The sequence below is a fragment of the Glandiceps talaboti genome, chromosome 20 (assembly GCF_964340395.1).
Source record: "Glandiceps talaboti chromosome 20, keGlaTala1.1, whole genome shotgun sequence".
NCBI classification, from domain to species: Eukaryota; Metazoa; Hemichordata; class Enteropneusta; family Spengelidae; genus Glandiceps; species Glandiceps talaboti.
Genome location: NC_135568.1, coordinates 372,670 through 389,989, shown reverse-complemented (window position 1 = coordinate 389,989; position 17,320 = coordinate 372,670). Strand labels below are relative to the sequence as shown.

Below are 17,320 nucleotides of genomic sequence, written 5' to 3'. Positions count from 1 at the left end.
ACTAGTGTATCTGTTTTTGAATAAAATGTGGGATCATAGTTAAATTTACACAAGTTATGTATTCAACCTGAAAGAAAGACAAACCCTCACAATCTCTTTCTACAATTACATTGGTTCAGTGTGCATGTTTTAAAGCAGAAAACAACACAACTTTATTTATCTAATTTGATTAACAAGTTTGATGGCTGCTGGACAATGCATGGATAATGTGCCGTGAATATCAACAGAACAGAAAAACAGTTATGCAACCATAGCTACATGACATAACATGCACTGTCATTAAGTGACAATGTCCATTATGTCAGGAATAATAAACATGGTGAAAGTAGGTGAATGACCCCTGTCCATATTTAAGAAAATGAAGTGCACAGTACATTTACACAGTATCTAACAGATACGTGTACATCACAAAAGAGTGTATATATAGCCAATGTGTTGGCTTCAACACCTTCCAATGTAGTAATAATTTACAAGAATTATTCAAGGTATCATCGAGCACAAGCAGTGTGGCTTATATTTTCTTGACAAACAGAAAAGTAAACAAAGAAGCCACAAACATGGCAAGTTCTTCTATTTGTAAGACACACAGCATCAAGAGTTGACTGCCAACATGCATCAAGAGTTAACTGCCAACATGCATCAAGAGTTGACTGCCAATGTACTTGTATTTTAGCAAATCTCTGTCAGTGACAATTATAACAATGTGCAAGGCTAACATATATAAGAACTTGTCTACAACCAGGATTTTGTGCAGTGTGGTTCTCAGTCTAAAAAATACCATGCAGCTCTTTACACAATTGTGAATACACTTGAGTTCCAAATGTCTTACAGGGCTGAGGTTTACTTCTGAAAAGAATACACTGGACAAATCAATCTCACCAGCTTTCACTTTCGTTGCCCCTTGATTCTTCGAACCCTAGCACTATTATATAAACCCTGCTCATACCCATCAATAACAGTACAGAAGGACACTAAACTCAAAACATACACACACAAATCTGTCTGTCTGAAGAAACGATAAGTGGATTCAGGCATCACACATAGCTTTTCATCTTCTTGAGAGTAAGTGAGCTCAGATGTTTTAATTCTCCCAAGGTTGAAGGAAACAAAATAGAAATGCATTTGAACCTGTCAATAACATGTACACATTGACAAACAAATCATGTTAGCCATACTTTTAAGTGGATGTCATTGGCCTAATGCCCTTTCTAAATAAAATATAATATAAGAAAGGAAAGTAAAGAACAGAGCCAAGGATTTGACAACTAAAATGATCACCACAGCAACAAAGCATTTTTTATGTTTTCAAATAAATTAACCCCCCCCCCCCCCAAAAAAAAAAAAAAAAAAAATGATCAGTAAATGTATATGCTTATCAAACACAAATTTTCATAGAGGACTCATTCTTCAAACATTCTTCTTCAGTGTGAATATGACAGAACCCCATTATATGCAAGTGCAAGTGTCACGTACTCAGGGTTTCTGCATGAGTATTTGTAGTCTTACTTTCACAAGCTCAGCGAGTGAAGGTGCAGCAGAAAACACTGCAAGCACAAGTGTCAAGACCCCAAGTACCCACACTGGCACTCACACAGCATGGAGTTCTTTTGTCATTTATCCCATTTTTATTCATATGTTTATCTGAAACAGCAAATTTCTGTAAAAAATGTTACTGTGCGATCACATACTTTCATGTAAAACGAATAATAGCACCTTCAGTTGCACATCATTTGCATGCAGGTATGCAATAACGTTTTCAGTATTGCACTGTAGTGCAAAGAATGTTGACAGAAAGGTGATATCTAAGTTCTTGATAATATATGGACAGGTATTTGAGTTATTAGTGCCTGTGTCTTTTTTAGCATATGACATGAAACAAAGTGTATGTCCATATGATATGTCACCTTTCTGCCTGATTTGAATAAATTAAATATTGTATATCAGAGAAAGGATGTATTATGGGCGGACAGATGGATGCATAAAAAATATCACATATGGATGGATGGACAGGGCCCAGCATTGTAATAGCCACCCTCCTTTGGAACTTAATAATACAGTTAAGCCATACATCAACATTTAGACGCTCTGAGTATGACAAAGGCATAGTACCTAATCACAGAGTTTGGTATTTACTTTTGAGTGATCCCTGTGGACTACCTATTTTAGATTCTGGCGGTCCACCACAAGATCTCAGTGGTCAATATGTTGATGACTATAACAAGTTGGATTCAGTTTATCTGGCATTCCAGTCACATTTGTCTGCATGTGTATATTTTTTCTCCAGGAATCTCCAAAATTTCGGAACTAAAATTTTGTGCAGCTAACTTTCTCTGTTACAAAAAAATCTACATAAAAATGTTTCAGTTGGGTAATGAGAAACAGACAAAACAACGGTCACCCAAATTAGAATGACCGAGTTGCTCCATGGAAAGGTTTGTGAATTAAAATATATAAAAAGTTACATGGGGGGTGGGGGGGGGCATAACAAAAGAGCCACACTTAAAGTACAAAATAAATACGAAAGCAAACGGTGCAAGAGTGAGGAATAAGCAAGTCAAATACATGTTATTTCTTTCTGCCTTTTCTGCACACTGCGCTAGTATACGCCATAATTCGATTTCGGTAACTTCGAACTCTAATATTAATTTGTTTTTAAAAACACGACCAATAACTTCATTTTTTACAAAAAAAGCCTCCTCACGCACAGTGGGCACGCGTTTCAGACTTTAGGAGAGCTGTTCCATAGCGACACGCCACAGCGGCCTGAGCTAACACCACATCGAACACTGACCTCGATCTTGAATATGTCTGCCCCTGACCTATTTGAAGCAAAACTTAACTTCGACGGTCAAAACTATTTGTAAATGACATTTTCTGAACTTACCTTTTTGAAAACAGCTTTCCTTAATTCATTGACAACCTGAGTCCTTAGATCGATGTTTTCTATATACTGCATTCTCGGCGTCTGGACATCGTCTCCCTCGTTCCTAGAAAAACAACAGCGCTAACGCATTCAAGCTTTTGCCTAGAAAATACCGTGAAGTTCCCAGACTTGCCAGACGTACAGACGTGCCACTGATTATTGACCACAACTTGGAAGCTGCCAACACGAGATTGTCTACGCTGTACAAACTGTACACACCCTCGTCGATCAATGACAGTTCGCATCAACTATCCTCACATTTTCATCTTTTATTTCTGTTCATTTAGCTTACAAAATATGACTCCAAAATATAAGAAATATTAGATATTCACCAACCTTTCGGGAGAACATCCACGGTCCATGTCCGCCATATTGAGACCACCTAAGCTAGCTGAGTAATGACTATGTGATGAGAAAACGGACTGGTAATACACAAATGGGGTTTACTTATGTAATTATTCATTTCAATTATACTGAGTCACATAATATAGTCACGGAATAGTTTTTAGTGGGAGTGCCAGGAAAATGACCAATCTTGTACATGCAATACTCGCGTTTTCCTGTCACGAATGATATGCTGAGGAGACTTGTAACCGTTGACCCCGATGCCGAATTTAGCGACTGATCGAATTACTGTGGAACTTAGCCGATCATATGGACGACCTTGAATGGGATCCTGTGACCCGGCCTGATAGCTTTGTTCTCTTGGAATTGCCTTGAATGTTTTTCGGGCGTAGCAACCATTATTTGCGCGCCCACACTTGTGCATGTCTGAACATCTCCCCGAACGTACTGCAGTTCACTCGGAGATCGTACGAGCGCCCGCTGCATCCGGACCACCACGTCTACCGACAACGTGAACACCGTACCCTGGACCCGCAAATTGCACTCGGGGTAACAGTTTAACTTTAAAACTGTTGGTTCTTCTGATCATCAAACATTTACAAGTTGATTCTGTTGTATTTCCTTCAGTAGATATATCTAAATTATCTAGCAACAATAATGGTGATAAAATATTGTCCCCGGATTGTCTGATAACACGCAGACACATAATTTAAGCTTAAAGTTACAAATTAATATAAAGTTAGTTTTTGATACTAGACTCGAAACGTTGGCGATGATATAACCTCAGCAAGTGTTTTTAGGATCCGTTTTTACCCCTTTTTGAAAATGATTTTCGTTCTCAACTTGTCTATGACGTTGAGTGGACCTAAGCTTAGTTGGCATTAATAAACCCGATTAATAAATCTCTCATAAGCTTATATCTATGAATATCTAAGTATAATATCTATCTATCTATCTATCTATCTATCTATCTATCTATCTATCTATCTATCTATCTATCTATCTATCTATCTATCTATCTATCTATCTATCTATCTATGCATCTATCTATACATCTATCTATACATCCATCCATCCGTCTAAGATTTATCTATCTGTCTATCTATCTCTATCTATCTATACATCTATCTATCTATACATCCATCCATCTAAGATTTATCTGTCTATCTATCGTAATGGCGCCGATAATGAAATCAGAATATGTACGGTGATGTTTTGTATATTGCTATTGTATAGTAAGCTTAAGCTTACTAATGTTCGGAATGCTGACTCGGAAAAGAAGTTATACCTCAGACCACTAAAATCAATTCGTTAGTGGTCTGAGGTTATACGTATAATAGTTTGTGATGACAGTGATTTAGTATTAAAGTATTAGTTTGTTGTTGTTGTTGTTGTTGTTGTTGTTGTTGTTGTTGTTGTTGTTGTTGTTTATCCTGTATTGATAGATAGAGCTATTCCATATTTTAGAAAATATAGAAAAATTTATTTATAGAGGCATACATTATTTATGTACGATCAGCTTTAAGGTTTTGGTTCATTTTTTTTCTACGATCGAAGCAATGTGCAATATAAGTTACTTCCAAGGCCACTGTTGTATTGCCTGATTGACGTCACAAACAACAGCTTTGGATTCAGTCACTATATCTGCAACATAGCCGATCAGAAGGATGCTAGGGCGATACTTTAAAGTATGACGTCATAGTATGACATTGGTTAGTTTTTGATACCCTATTTAGTCTATATTTAATATCACGTTGATCCATAGACGTTGAAGAGACTTGCCAATGTCTGTCTGTGGTTGATCATACTCATGTAATTAAAGCAGTCATGGGAACTTGTCTTCCACTTTAATACTGTGAAAAGTTCAAAATCAAACCCCTTGTAGAAACCCCGGACACGACTCACTCTGTAATGATTCCGATGCTATTTACATGTAATGTTACGACTTATGATTTATGGTCGATTTAATTTGATTTCAGAAGAAAAAAAAACAGGCCGCTAAATCATGAGAACGTCCGACTCAAAATAATGTAAACCTGATCCTAAAGGCTTACAACTACCGACATCAAAGCATAGAATTAACCACAGGGGCGTGTAATATTTCATAGATTGTTGTTTTTATATTGCTTAGAATGCCGTTTTCTTTGGAAAATATCGTACGAATCTTGCTGCTACAAATGCATCAATCTCTTCTCCTTACATGAAGGAATATATATTAATCAAAAGGTTGTTATATTTAGTCTGTAGACCTGGAAAACAACAATCTATGAAATATTATACGCCCCTGTGGAATTAACGAAGGAGTCTGTTATATATCGGGAAAGCATATAACTGAAGTGGATTAATATCACTTGACACAGCACGTTGAAGTACTGAGACACGTATTACACTCCAGTAAGATCAGTTCACGTTCACAAACAAATTTGAAGTTTCCCTGCCTGGCATTTCATGTACACATGTCGCTCAGCTAGCTCCTCGTATCTATTTAATACCACTTCATTTTTCGATTTTACTGGCTACATTTGAAATGAATTAATTCTGTGACCCCCTCAATTTCCCCCAACCGTCGGTGGGGTGTGAATTCAGCCATACAAACACAAGAACAAAAACCGTTATTTGAAGCCAACACTAAGCAGAAAGAAGTGAAATGGATTCCAAAGTATATTTGGACATTAGGCAAAATGTGAGTTAGAAGAGAAGGCAGCACTTCTGTGAGTTAGAAAAGAAGGCTGCACTCCTGTGGTAAGGATGGCATCAATTCAGCACATTAGTAGTAAGTACATGTAACTTAAACTGTTGACAAGAAACTTCTGTCAAATGCAATATTATACCACACTCTAGCCAAGTTATTGTCCTCAAACAGAAAATATGGATTAGATACATGGACAACTCGGTATAATTATATATTATTCCCCAATATTTTACTCTATTCAGTCGGAAAATACTAGTGACCTAAGGGGCTTTGCGACTAGGGCCTTGCGACTCGTAGTGACCAAGACCACTCGTATTTTCTCAGCTGATCGAAGAAAACTATTGGGAAATAATGCCTAATTATTAAAGTGTTACTCTGTTGACCAGTGGCAATGAATTCATGTCTCTTTCCTCCACTGTAATATCAAATCTCTCTCAAAGAACTACGATGATTTTGTTCCGTTGCATTCTTGAGCATTTTACATTCAGAACTTCCATTACTCTCACAGAAACATGGCTGGATTCAAATTGTCTTTTATTACGATTTGATAACTTATAATCGCGAGTGCTCACAAAGTGGAGGAGTAACTGTGTATTTCCACGTGCTTCAAGTTACTTCAACAAATTGTTTTGGGAAAGGTTGAATTTTAATCAACATATGCTTTTTATTGGGATTCACACATTGATTTTCTCAAATGAATGTAGGAATTATCTTAATGTACCGAAATCAATCATATAATCCAATGACATTACCCCAGTTTTCGTATTGTATCGAGATACGGGGAAATACGGGGAAATAACTAGTATTTAAGATGTTTCTTCAGCCCATTTTAAATCTACGTAAAAAGTCAGATATATCCATATTCCCCTCTATTCACCGACTAGGCATCTTAAACATCCACAAACTTTATATTGTTAATATTTATTTATCCTCAATCTGAAACCCAACAGTTGACCGCAAAGTTATCGCAAACATCGACTTACTCTACTTCACTTACCTGAAACTTACTCTACTTACTTACCTGAGGCTTACTCTACTTTACTTACCTGAAACTTACTCTACTTTACTTACCTGTAGCTTACTCTACTTACTTACCCGAAACTTACTCTACTTACTCACCTGTAGCTTACTCTACTTTACTTACCTGTAGCTTACTCTACGTTACTTACCTGTAGCTTATTATACTTTACTTACCTGTAGCTTACTCAATTTACTTACCTGTAGCTTACTCTACTTACTTACCTGTAGATTACTCTACTGACTTACCTGTAGCTTACTCTACTTACTCACCTGTAGCTTACTCTATTGACTTACCTGTAGCTTACTCTATTGACTTACCTGTAGCTTACTCTACTTTACTTACCTCTAGCTTACTCTACTTACTCACCTGTAGCTTACTCTATTGACTTACCTGTAGCTTACTCTACTTACTTACCTGTAGCTTACTCTATTGACTTACCTGTAGCTTACTCTACTTACTTACCTGTAGCTTACTCTATTGACTTACCTGTAGCTTACTCTACTTACTTACCTGTAGCTTACTCTACTTACTTACCTGTAGCTTACTCTATTGACTTACCTGTAGCTTACTCTACTTACTTACCTGTAGCTTACTCTATTGACTTACCTGTAGCTTACTCTACTTACTTACCTGTAGCTTACTCTACTGACTTACCTGTAGCTTACTCTACTTACTTACCTGTAGCTTACACTACTTACCTGTAGCTTACTCTACTTACCTGTAGCTTACTCTACTTACTCACCTGTAGCTTACTCTACTTTACTTACCTGTAGCTTACTCTACTTTACTTACCTTTAGCTTACTCTATTGACTTACCTGTAGCTTACTCTATTGACTTACCTGTAGCTTACTCTACTTACTCACCTGTAGCTTACTCTACTTACTTACCTGTAGCTTACTCTATTGACTTACCTGTAGCTTACTCTACTTACTTACCTGTAACTTACTCTACTTACTTACCTGTAGCTTACTCTACTTACTCACCTGTAGCTCACTCTACTTACTTGCCTGTAGCTTACTCTACTTACTTGTAGCTTACTCTACATACTTAAATGTAGCTTACTCTACTTACCTGTAGCTTACTCTACTTACTCACCTGTAGCTTACTCTACTTTACTTACCTGAAGTTTACTCTGGTGGGTAAAAAGGCCAATAACTGACCTTCAACTCAGCTAATTTATATCTTAATCCCAAGTTTTTATATCGCAAGAAAATGTCTTACATAAATCAACAAAAATAACAACCATTCAAGGTAAAATAACACACAGGTGAATAATATATGAGGGTCTTTGGATTGAGTTGATGAGCATTTCACAAAAAGAAGTATTCATATTCTCATTCATTTTCTCTCTCTCTCTCTCTCTCTCTCTCTCTCTCTCTCTCTCTCTCTCTCTCTCTCTCTCTCTCTCTCTCTCTCTCTCTCTCTCTGGCTGGCTGTCTGTCTGTCTGTCTGTCTGTCTGTCTGTCTGTCTATATATCTATATACCTTCTTACATGTCTGCCTGTCTCCTCCCATCATCACAGTCATTTTTACCCCTCCCCTCACATTTTCATGATTTGTGTCGCTATTGGTCTATTGGTTTTGTCTTCACCATTTAATGTTTCTTTCTCAATCTCTGTTTCCATCCTCATCCTCTCTCTATCTTTGTCTGTCTCAATGTGTTTAGTCTGTCTCTTTTTATCTCTTGATGTACATCATTGTGTATACATGACAATACCATTTATTGGTTTCCCAAAACTAATACAAAAAATTGAATAATGTTAAGTAACTGTAAGAGTTGTCACCAAGAATTCTGGCATATAAGAACAATTTGATTCCATATATTGTTTTATTATCAATAAATTTGAAAGGGAAAATTGTTACTTTGTATTTAACCTGTTTACATGTGATCATTTGGCTATATCTCACCAAGGCATTTCAGCAATTACAAAAGTATAAAATTATAATGAACAATCAAAAACCGGTGAGGTTATTACATTTAGTATAGGGGAGGGGGTTCAAACTCCCTCATCCCTTACTCAGCCATTGTCTTTACTCCTCAGCTTAATTGAAATATACAATCTGGCTTGTCTTGCTGCCATCACAATCACTGATAGTTGTGTAGGTATACAAGGTTTTCATTTCATTTCTTTGTGAAATTCACTTACAATTTTTGACACCTTTAAAACAGATGATTTGGCTAATCTAAAAATATCTACTGGTAGTTTTTCAGAATGAACAGTTTCCATTCTGACAATGGCTGTGTCGTGCTTCTGTTTGTTTACAATGCTGAATAAATGTATTATCCATTTATTTTGTTTATAGTTGGAACTTGGCTGCATACCTACTAAGAAATTGAAGAGAGTCGAGAATCTTGATACAAAGGAGGTCCATCTATATTCATCTTCTAGTTTAGTTTTCAACCGTTGTCTTACATCCACATTTCTACCTGTTATATAAAAATAACTGCAACGATTTGAAAACGAGTCTAACTGATAACAATGGCTCTGGAATTCTGACATGATGCGATCTAAAAGACCTCTTGCCTCTAGAAGAGTATCAACACAACAAGATATCAAGTCATCTTCAGGACACTGCAATAATTGTTTACTAGAGAACTGCAAATGCTTTAGATACAGATCTTTCAGACAATTAATATCTGGAGCTAAGAAGTTCCTCAATTTGTCCTTCATTTCATTGAAACTTGATTTCATTTGCTCATCACAATGTGATATCATTGTGTCTACACAAACACTCACTTTAGCACAGTCACTGAACCATTCTTCACTACATTTCTCACTATCTCTGCATTTACTGAGAATGTTGCATAGGCACTGAAGGCCCTCTATGTTCTCACAGTCAACTGCTAGTGCGAATTCTTTCCTAGCTTGCATTGTCTTGGATGCCACCTCAAAATTCTGACCCTTCTGTAGATGATATGTTCCTTTCATTTCTCTGTAATCACTCTCAAAGTCAACATCATCTTTAATAGCATCTATGTACTTGTACGCTCTTTGTGTCTTCTTCAATGTAAGTAACAGTGAAGCCAAGTTTGTTGCAGTTTCTTTACTCTGGTTAACTTTGAAAGCTTGTTCATAGTGATTCACGGCTTTTTGATGATCACCTATTTTTTCATGAACCCATCCCAGAGTTTCAAGAGCATTGGTGTTATTTTCTTCTTTTGATAATTGGAGAGCCATTTTTTTCTTCAGTATTTCGACAGCTAGAGTACCAGGATATGAATCAGCTTTTTTAGTATCAATACATTTCTTATACTGTGCTATAGCATTTTCTTCTTCTTGCATCATTTCTAAAAACTTACCAAAATAAAAGTGAGCAAAAGCCCTATTTATTCTGTCAGGATTTTCAATCAATTCACAGTAGTAGTCCCTTGCCTTTGTTGTATTTCCTAACAAAGAGTGATAAAATGCCCTATCACACTTGGCAGGGAAATTTACTTCTCCTGATTTCTCAATTGCCTTTTCACAGTAATGAAGAGCCTTTTTAATACTCTCTGTGTCTTTGTCCTGCTTATATAAAAGAGAAATCTGATACAAGATAAATGAGGAATCTGGTGCAAGTATAAGAGCATCTTCAAAAAATTGACGAGCTTTTAATGACCCTTGCTTTCTGTAAACTTCACCTATTCTTTGTAGTACAGTAACATTGTGTGGATCTGTATGAAGAGCCTCCTTAAACTGGGCATCTGCCTCAGTTTGTCTTCCATGTTTGACAAGTTTGCAACCAAGAAAGACTCTTGCAAGGCTTCGTTTGGGGTTCCATTGAATCACCTTCTGTAATAATTCTTCTTCCCTTGATGTAGTCTCCCTACTTCCACTTTTTGGTGAGACAGATGTTGCAGCTCTTCGTTCAAGTCTGCCAACGATCAACACTAGTTCAAATAACCAAGGCTCTTTATCTGGGCTGTGTTCTGGATAAGCAGACAGTGCGTCTTCATAAAGCTTGGCAGCCATATCATAGTAATAAGGACCAAACCACCAACCTGCAAAAGCTTTGTGGGCTGACATATATGCCTGTACTTTAGGAGATGACTCGTTCTTCACAAGCTTTTCAATTTCACTAACTAATGCCTTCGTTTCTCTAGTCTTACCTAGTTTCAGATACACCCAGGCTTTACATGTTAAAACAATTATTTTATCTCCAATAGCTGCATCGTCTTCTTCCATTTCTTTTGTGTTATCTTTCAGTGCATCATCAAACCATTCCAATGACTTGTTATACTGCCTCTTTCCTGATCTATTCATTGTTGAAACCAACAGATAACCAATTAAAGTCTTTGTTGGCACAACCTGCTTATCTGGGTTATCTCTTAAACTATCTTGCAATCGCTTCTTCAAATCCTGAAAAGAAGAAAGTGTACACATAATTTCAATACAGGGTTTGTAGAATGTAACATCAGACAACCTAAGATGCAACAAACAACATTGTCTTATTGCATTACTTCAGCATATCACGTTAGCACAACTTTATCAGGAGTTACTATATCCAAGATATATTTAACTCTACACATGGAATGATTAAAGATATATTTAACTCTACGCATGGAATGATTAAAGCTCTACGCATGGAATGATTAAAGATATATTTAACTCTACGCATGGAATGATTAAAGATATATTTAACTCTACGCATGGAATGATTAAAGATATATTTAACTCTACGCATGGAATGATTAAAGATATATTTAACTCTACGCATGGAATGATTAAAGATATATTTAACTCTACGCATGGAATGATTAAAGATATATTTAACTCTACGCATGGAATGATTAAAGATATATTTAACTCTACGCATGGAATGATTAAAGATATATTTAACTCTACACATGGAATGATTAAAGATATATTTAACTCTACGCATGGAATGATTAAAGATATATTTAACTCTATGCATGGAATGATTAAAGATGGAAGGGATTAGAAAATGATGCTTTCAATTAAAATTGCTAAAAATAGATAATATCATTTTCATTTTAACACGTCTTCATGTCTTTACACGACAGGCTGACAAGCATTTTTTGAACATTTAAACAGCAACACCAAAGACAGAACAATAAAAGTGCCAATGGTGTTGTAGCACAACTGTTGAGGTTAAATTTTTAATTTTCTCCTATGATTATATGGTCTTGTTCCTAGGCATATTTACATTCCTACCCATCCATGGTGTTATATCTGCAATACACACCATTGTTTCACTGTTGCTATGGGTGTGGTCTTGTTGCTAGGCATATCTGCATATATTTTTGGAATGTTCATTCATTTGCCTTTCCTTCACTGGTTATATTGACATAACGCATCATTGTTTACCTGTTGCTATGGGTGTGGTCTCGTTGCTAAGGACATTTACATATTCAAAAAAAAATTACTCAATTGCCTACCCATCCCCGTTATTATATTTGCAATAGACCCTATCATTTGACTGTTGCTAAGGGCATGGTAATGTTTGCTAGGGCCACTTATGTTTGACACACTCACAATTTGCAGAATAACACTTTTAGAATCATAACCAAATTTCATCCCCAGTAGTTTGAGAGGTAAAGTTCAATACCAAAATCACTTGCATTATTTCAGCCAAATCAGCCAAGTCCTTTTGGAATTAAAGATTTTTCACAATCAGTCACATTTTTTATACGTGATTTGCATTATATATATACCACTGATGGGATCAACATGTCATGAACAATTCTTAATATTGACACCACTAAGAACGCTTCCACCAAATTTCAGGGCAATCTGCCTGGTAGTTTTTGAGTTGTTGTTTTGTTTTGTTTTTTACCAAAAAGCACTTGCTTTACGAAAATCACATATCTGTGCAGCAATCATTTTCCCCTGGACAATGTTCCAACTAGACACCACAAGTAATGTCCCCACCAAATACCAAAGCAATTGCTCCAGGTTTTTTTGAGTTTAGCTCGTCCACACACACACACACACACACACACACACACACACACACACACACACACACACACACACACACACACACACACACACAGACAGAGAGACAGACAGACAGACAGACAGACAGACAGACAGACAGGCAGATGGACGGACAGACACTGCACCATGTCTATAGCACTAGTTACTGAACCTCATCAGTTCAGTTGTGCTAAAAATGATGCTTTTCCACATGTGCAAACAACATTACGGTTTAAGTGCATGCATATAATGGGCTCATTCTTGAGGCCAAATATGTGTATTTTTGAATAGTTTCCGTTTGTTTTACACTAACATCTTTTTTCCCAAATCTTTCCATTTTGCCTGTATACACACACATTGGCATGATAATCATCTGCATTTGAAGATGAATTAGTATCTCTACAAACTATGGAATCAATGTGTTTAGAGATCAAGTAGTAGCCCAGTCCTTGTTTTGGTACCCTGTATAAAATATTGACATAATGTTATGTGACTTTACCTCTATATCACGTTGTGCTTTATCTTCAAAACTCCATGTGAAATGAGAAGAGAAAGTCTTCAACTTTTCTTCAAGCTTGTCCATTGTTCTGTAGGCCAATAGTGATGTCATCAGACAAATGAATATAAGTGATTTGTTGTTTTCTAAGTGACATGTTTGTTTTAGCACCTTTAAGTCTAAAATTTACATAAGATTTGTACAACCTGAGACGATCTGACTTGTTGGGTTAATCTAATTATCCTATACCAACGGCAAGCTCAATGTGTTTCTCAATCCATTTTTCTGGACGACATGGCAAGCTGGGAAGCTATAGCAATGAGTGAATTATAATAACAAGAGAACATGTCAATACCCATCACCCATTGATAGCTAGGTTCTTAATTTTTGTAACTGCATGGCTACTTCACTGAAATGGTTATATTTACTATGTAACTCCATATTCCAGTCCAAATGTAAGTCAAGTGTTGAAGTAGTCTACCTGTAAACTCGAAGGACTAGCACTATGCTATTTGCTATCCTAAATCAAAATGTCAGTTAGGATAACATTCATCATCTGGTGCATGGCGCAACAAAAATCTCACCTAGATTACTACATTCATCATCTGGTGCATGGTTCAACAAAAATCTCACCTAGATTACCACATTCATCATCTGGTGCATGGTGCAACAAAAATCTCACCTACATTACCACATTCATCATCTGGTGCATGGTGCAACAAAAATCTCACCTACATTACCACATTCATCATCTGGTGCATGGTTCAACAAAAATCTCACCTAGATTACCACATTCATCATCTGGTGCATGGTGCAACAAATATCTCACCTACATTACCACATTCATCATCTGGTGCATGGTGCAACAAAAATCTCACCTAGATTACCACATTCATCATCTGGTGCATGGTTCAACAAAAATCTCACCTAGATTACCACATTCATCATCTGGTGCATGGTGCAACAAAAATCTCACCTACATTACCACATTCATCATCTGGTGCATGGTGCAACAAAAATCTCACCTACATTACCACATTCATCATCTGGTGCATGGTGCAACAAAAATCTCACCTAGATTACCACATTCATCATCTGGTGCATGGTGCAACAAAAATCTCACCTACATTACCACATTCATCATCTGGTGCATGGTGCAACAAAAATCTCACCTAGATTACCACATTCATCATCTGGTGCATGGTGCAACAAATATCTCACCTAGATTACCACATTCATCATCTGGTGCATGGTGCAACAAAAATCTCACCTAGATTACCACATTCATCATCTGGTGCATGGTGCAACAAAAATCTCACCTACATTACCACATTCATCATCTGGTGCATGGTGCAACAAAAATCTCACCTAGATTACCACATTCATCATCTGGTGCATGGTGCAACAAAAATCTCACCTAGATTACCACATTCATCATCTGGTGCATGGTGCAACAAAAATCTCACCTAGATTACCACATTCATCATCTGGTGCATGGTGCAACAAAAATCTCACCTAGATTACCACATTCATCATCTGGTGCATGGTGCAACAAAAATCTCACCTAGATTACTACATTCATCATCTGGTGCATGGTGCAACAAAAATCTCACCTAGATTACTACATTCATCATCTGGTTAAACAAAAATCATACTTCAATTCTTGTCATGCCAGACAATAACATGTGAAAATGTTCTAGTGTGTCTTGAGTATTATAAAGATAGATTGATCGATATTAGTTTTTTTCAAGCCAAATGGGACGTCTCCGAGATGTTTGTCTGGCCAGACTATAAAATGTAGCAATGTTGATAAACTCAATATTTTAGGAAATTTTGTTATTTCTTCAGCGACACAGCGGAATAACAAGACGGTGCGTTTTGAACGGTGCCGTAAAACAGGCCGTGGTTTGCGACGATGGAACTTACCATCTCGCTAGTACTGACTTTACATGCTTCTGTTCCAGGAATCCGCCATCATGGATTTCCAAGAATTGAACGATCTAAATTTAGGATTATGGGGAAATACGGCGATTGTGAAATATGTAGGTTTTGAATTTCACTTTTGTATTCGACAGAAACAGTGGGATATTGGATCAAGTGTACGTTTTGTTACACCCCACCCCACAAAAAACAAAACAAAACGATAGGTTTCACTGTTCATAAAATCCACGACAATCCGCAGTCCGTATAAATACAATATCCTCTGTACATATACATGTGACGTGCGAGCAAGTCGGGGATCGATAGCAGGTAGACATTCATACTCGGTTGGCAGGTCCCTCATGTCCAGGTTGTTCAAAATATTTCTTTATACTAGTTCTTTCAAACGAAATAACCTGCCAAAAATCAAAAGGTGTTACTTACCCAGGACACTACCATGACACATAAGCCCAAAACTTAGTAAATCAGTATCACCACACACTTAGGGGTGTCTGTTTTGAAGGGGACTCCCCTTGCATGACGTCAGCATAAAGTCATATGATCACTGCACACATTTGCATGTGTGAGAGCCCCCAGCGGTAATAGTGGGATAGGACTCTTGTTTACACAGAAAACATTGAAATAAAGTGTTTAATGCGCATGTAAATTGAAAATAAATAAATGAATTGCTCATTGTATATGCGTGTCAATAACTTCAATTGAAGGGGAACGCTACTGTAGAAATAAAAATATTTTCATCATCATCATCATCAAATAGTATATGTCAAAATATCATGTTTGTGTTATTTTAGGTCATACATGCGAGTGTGTCATTAAAACTTTTCGGCATACAGAAATAAACACCATAACACTGACTATTGTCATTTTATAGTAGTTTTTTTAATCACACAGTAAACTAAGGTAATCTTTAAAAGTATCAGAGGTTTGGTCAAAGCCTTGTTAATAGTTCTGTCAAAGTTGTTACATTTATTGATGAACATCCTTGGCTCAGCATTTTTAACAAGGTCCACAAATATATAACAAAACTTATTTGAAGTTTTATTGACATTTTATCAAGGATGGACAAAGCTGATCAGTAAAACATTTGGATTGTGTGACGATGTACATCTGACAACGTTTGAAGTCATATACTCACAAACCAGAGCTGATATTTATTCCACGACATTATACACACTTCTATCATATTGACCAATTTGTGTGCACAATGACACTTTGAGCGTTCCCCCAAATTGCACAATGACACTTTGAGCATTCCCCCAAATTGCACACTGACACTTTGAGCATTCCCCCAAATTGCACACTGACACTTTGAGCATTCCCCCAAATTGCACAATGACATTTTGAGCATTCCCCCAAATTGCACAATGACACTTTGAGCGTTCCCCCAAATTGCACAGACAATAATTGGGAACACTAACCTATAAAAGGTACATGTCTGATCTCCATATCAAACTTATCTGATTCATAAGCTGGAAAGAGTTCAGTAGAAATTTATTTACCACATGCACATGTTCTTTCTTTCATGAATAGATTATTTCAAAGTTGTGGATCATGAGCTTATTTGTGCATTCCGTCTACCATCTCTTGACAGCGGATAAACATTCTTTGACCTATTGTAAAGCCACATTACAATGTACCTGAGTCAGTGATGTAGTTGCATGTCTCAATTTTAACGTCATTGTTATTCTTTGTTATGGTCAACTCCTTCGACCACCTTCCATCAATATCTTAAATTGTTCCTCTTTATCCACGACTCATTTTTTGCCATCTTTTACTACATGGTCAATTTTCAGAATGTTGATCTGTTTGACGATTGCAATGTTTTAGGAATGTTTTATATAATTATTTATTTTAACATCATTTTAGTAGTGTTTTTTATTGTAAATAGGCAATTAATCTTAAACACTGACAAATGTACATAAAGTCAATGAAACAATTGATATACAATGGACCTATATGAATACCTCTCACAATACCATA

At 36.6% G+C, this 17,320-nt stretch overlaps 1 protein-coding gene across 1 annotated transcript; it reads right to left on the bottom strand.

The window, feature by feature from the left end:
* Positions 1–8,777: 8,777 nt before the first annotated feature.
* On the bottom strand, positions 8,778–15,842 carry LOC144450702 (antiviral innate immune response effector IFIT1-like). The gene is made up of 3 exons (XM_078141363.1): positions 15,764–15,842; positions 13,403–13,490; positions 8,778–11,322 (listed from the first exon to the last, which is right to left on the bottom strand). The coding sequence occupies exons 2-3, from the start codon at positions 13,484–13,486 to the stop codon at positions 9,100–9,102; spliced, it is 2,307 nt and encodes a 768-aa protein (XP_077997489.1). The 5' UTR covers positions 13,487–13,490; positions 15,764–15,842; the 3' UTR covers positions 8,778–9,099.
* Between the last annotated feature and the right edge of the window lie 1,478 nt (positions 15,843–17,320).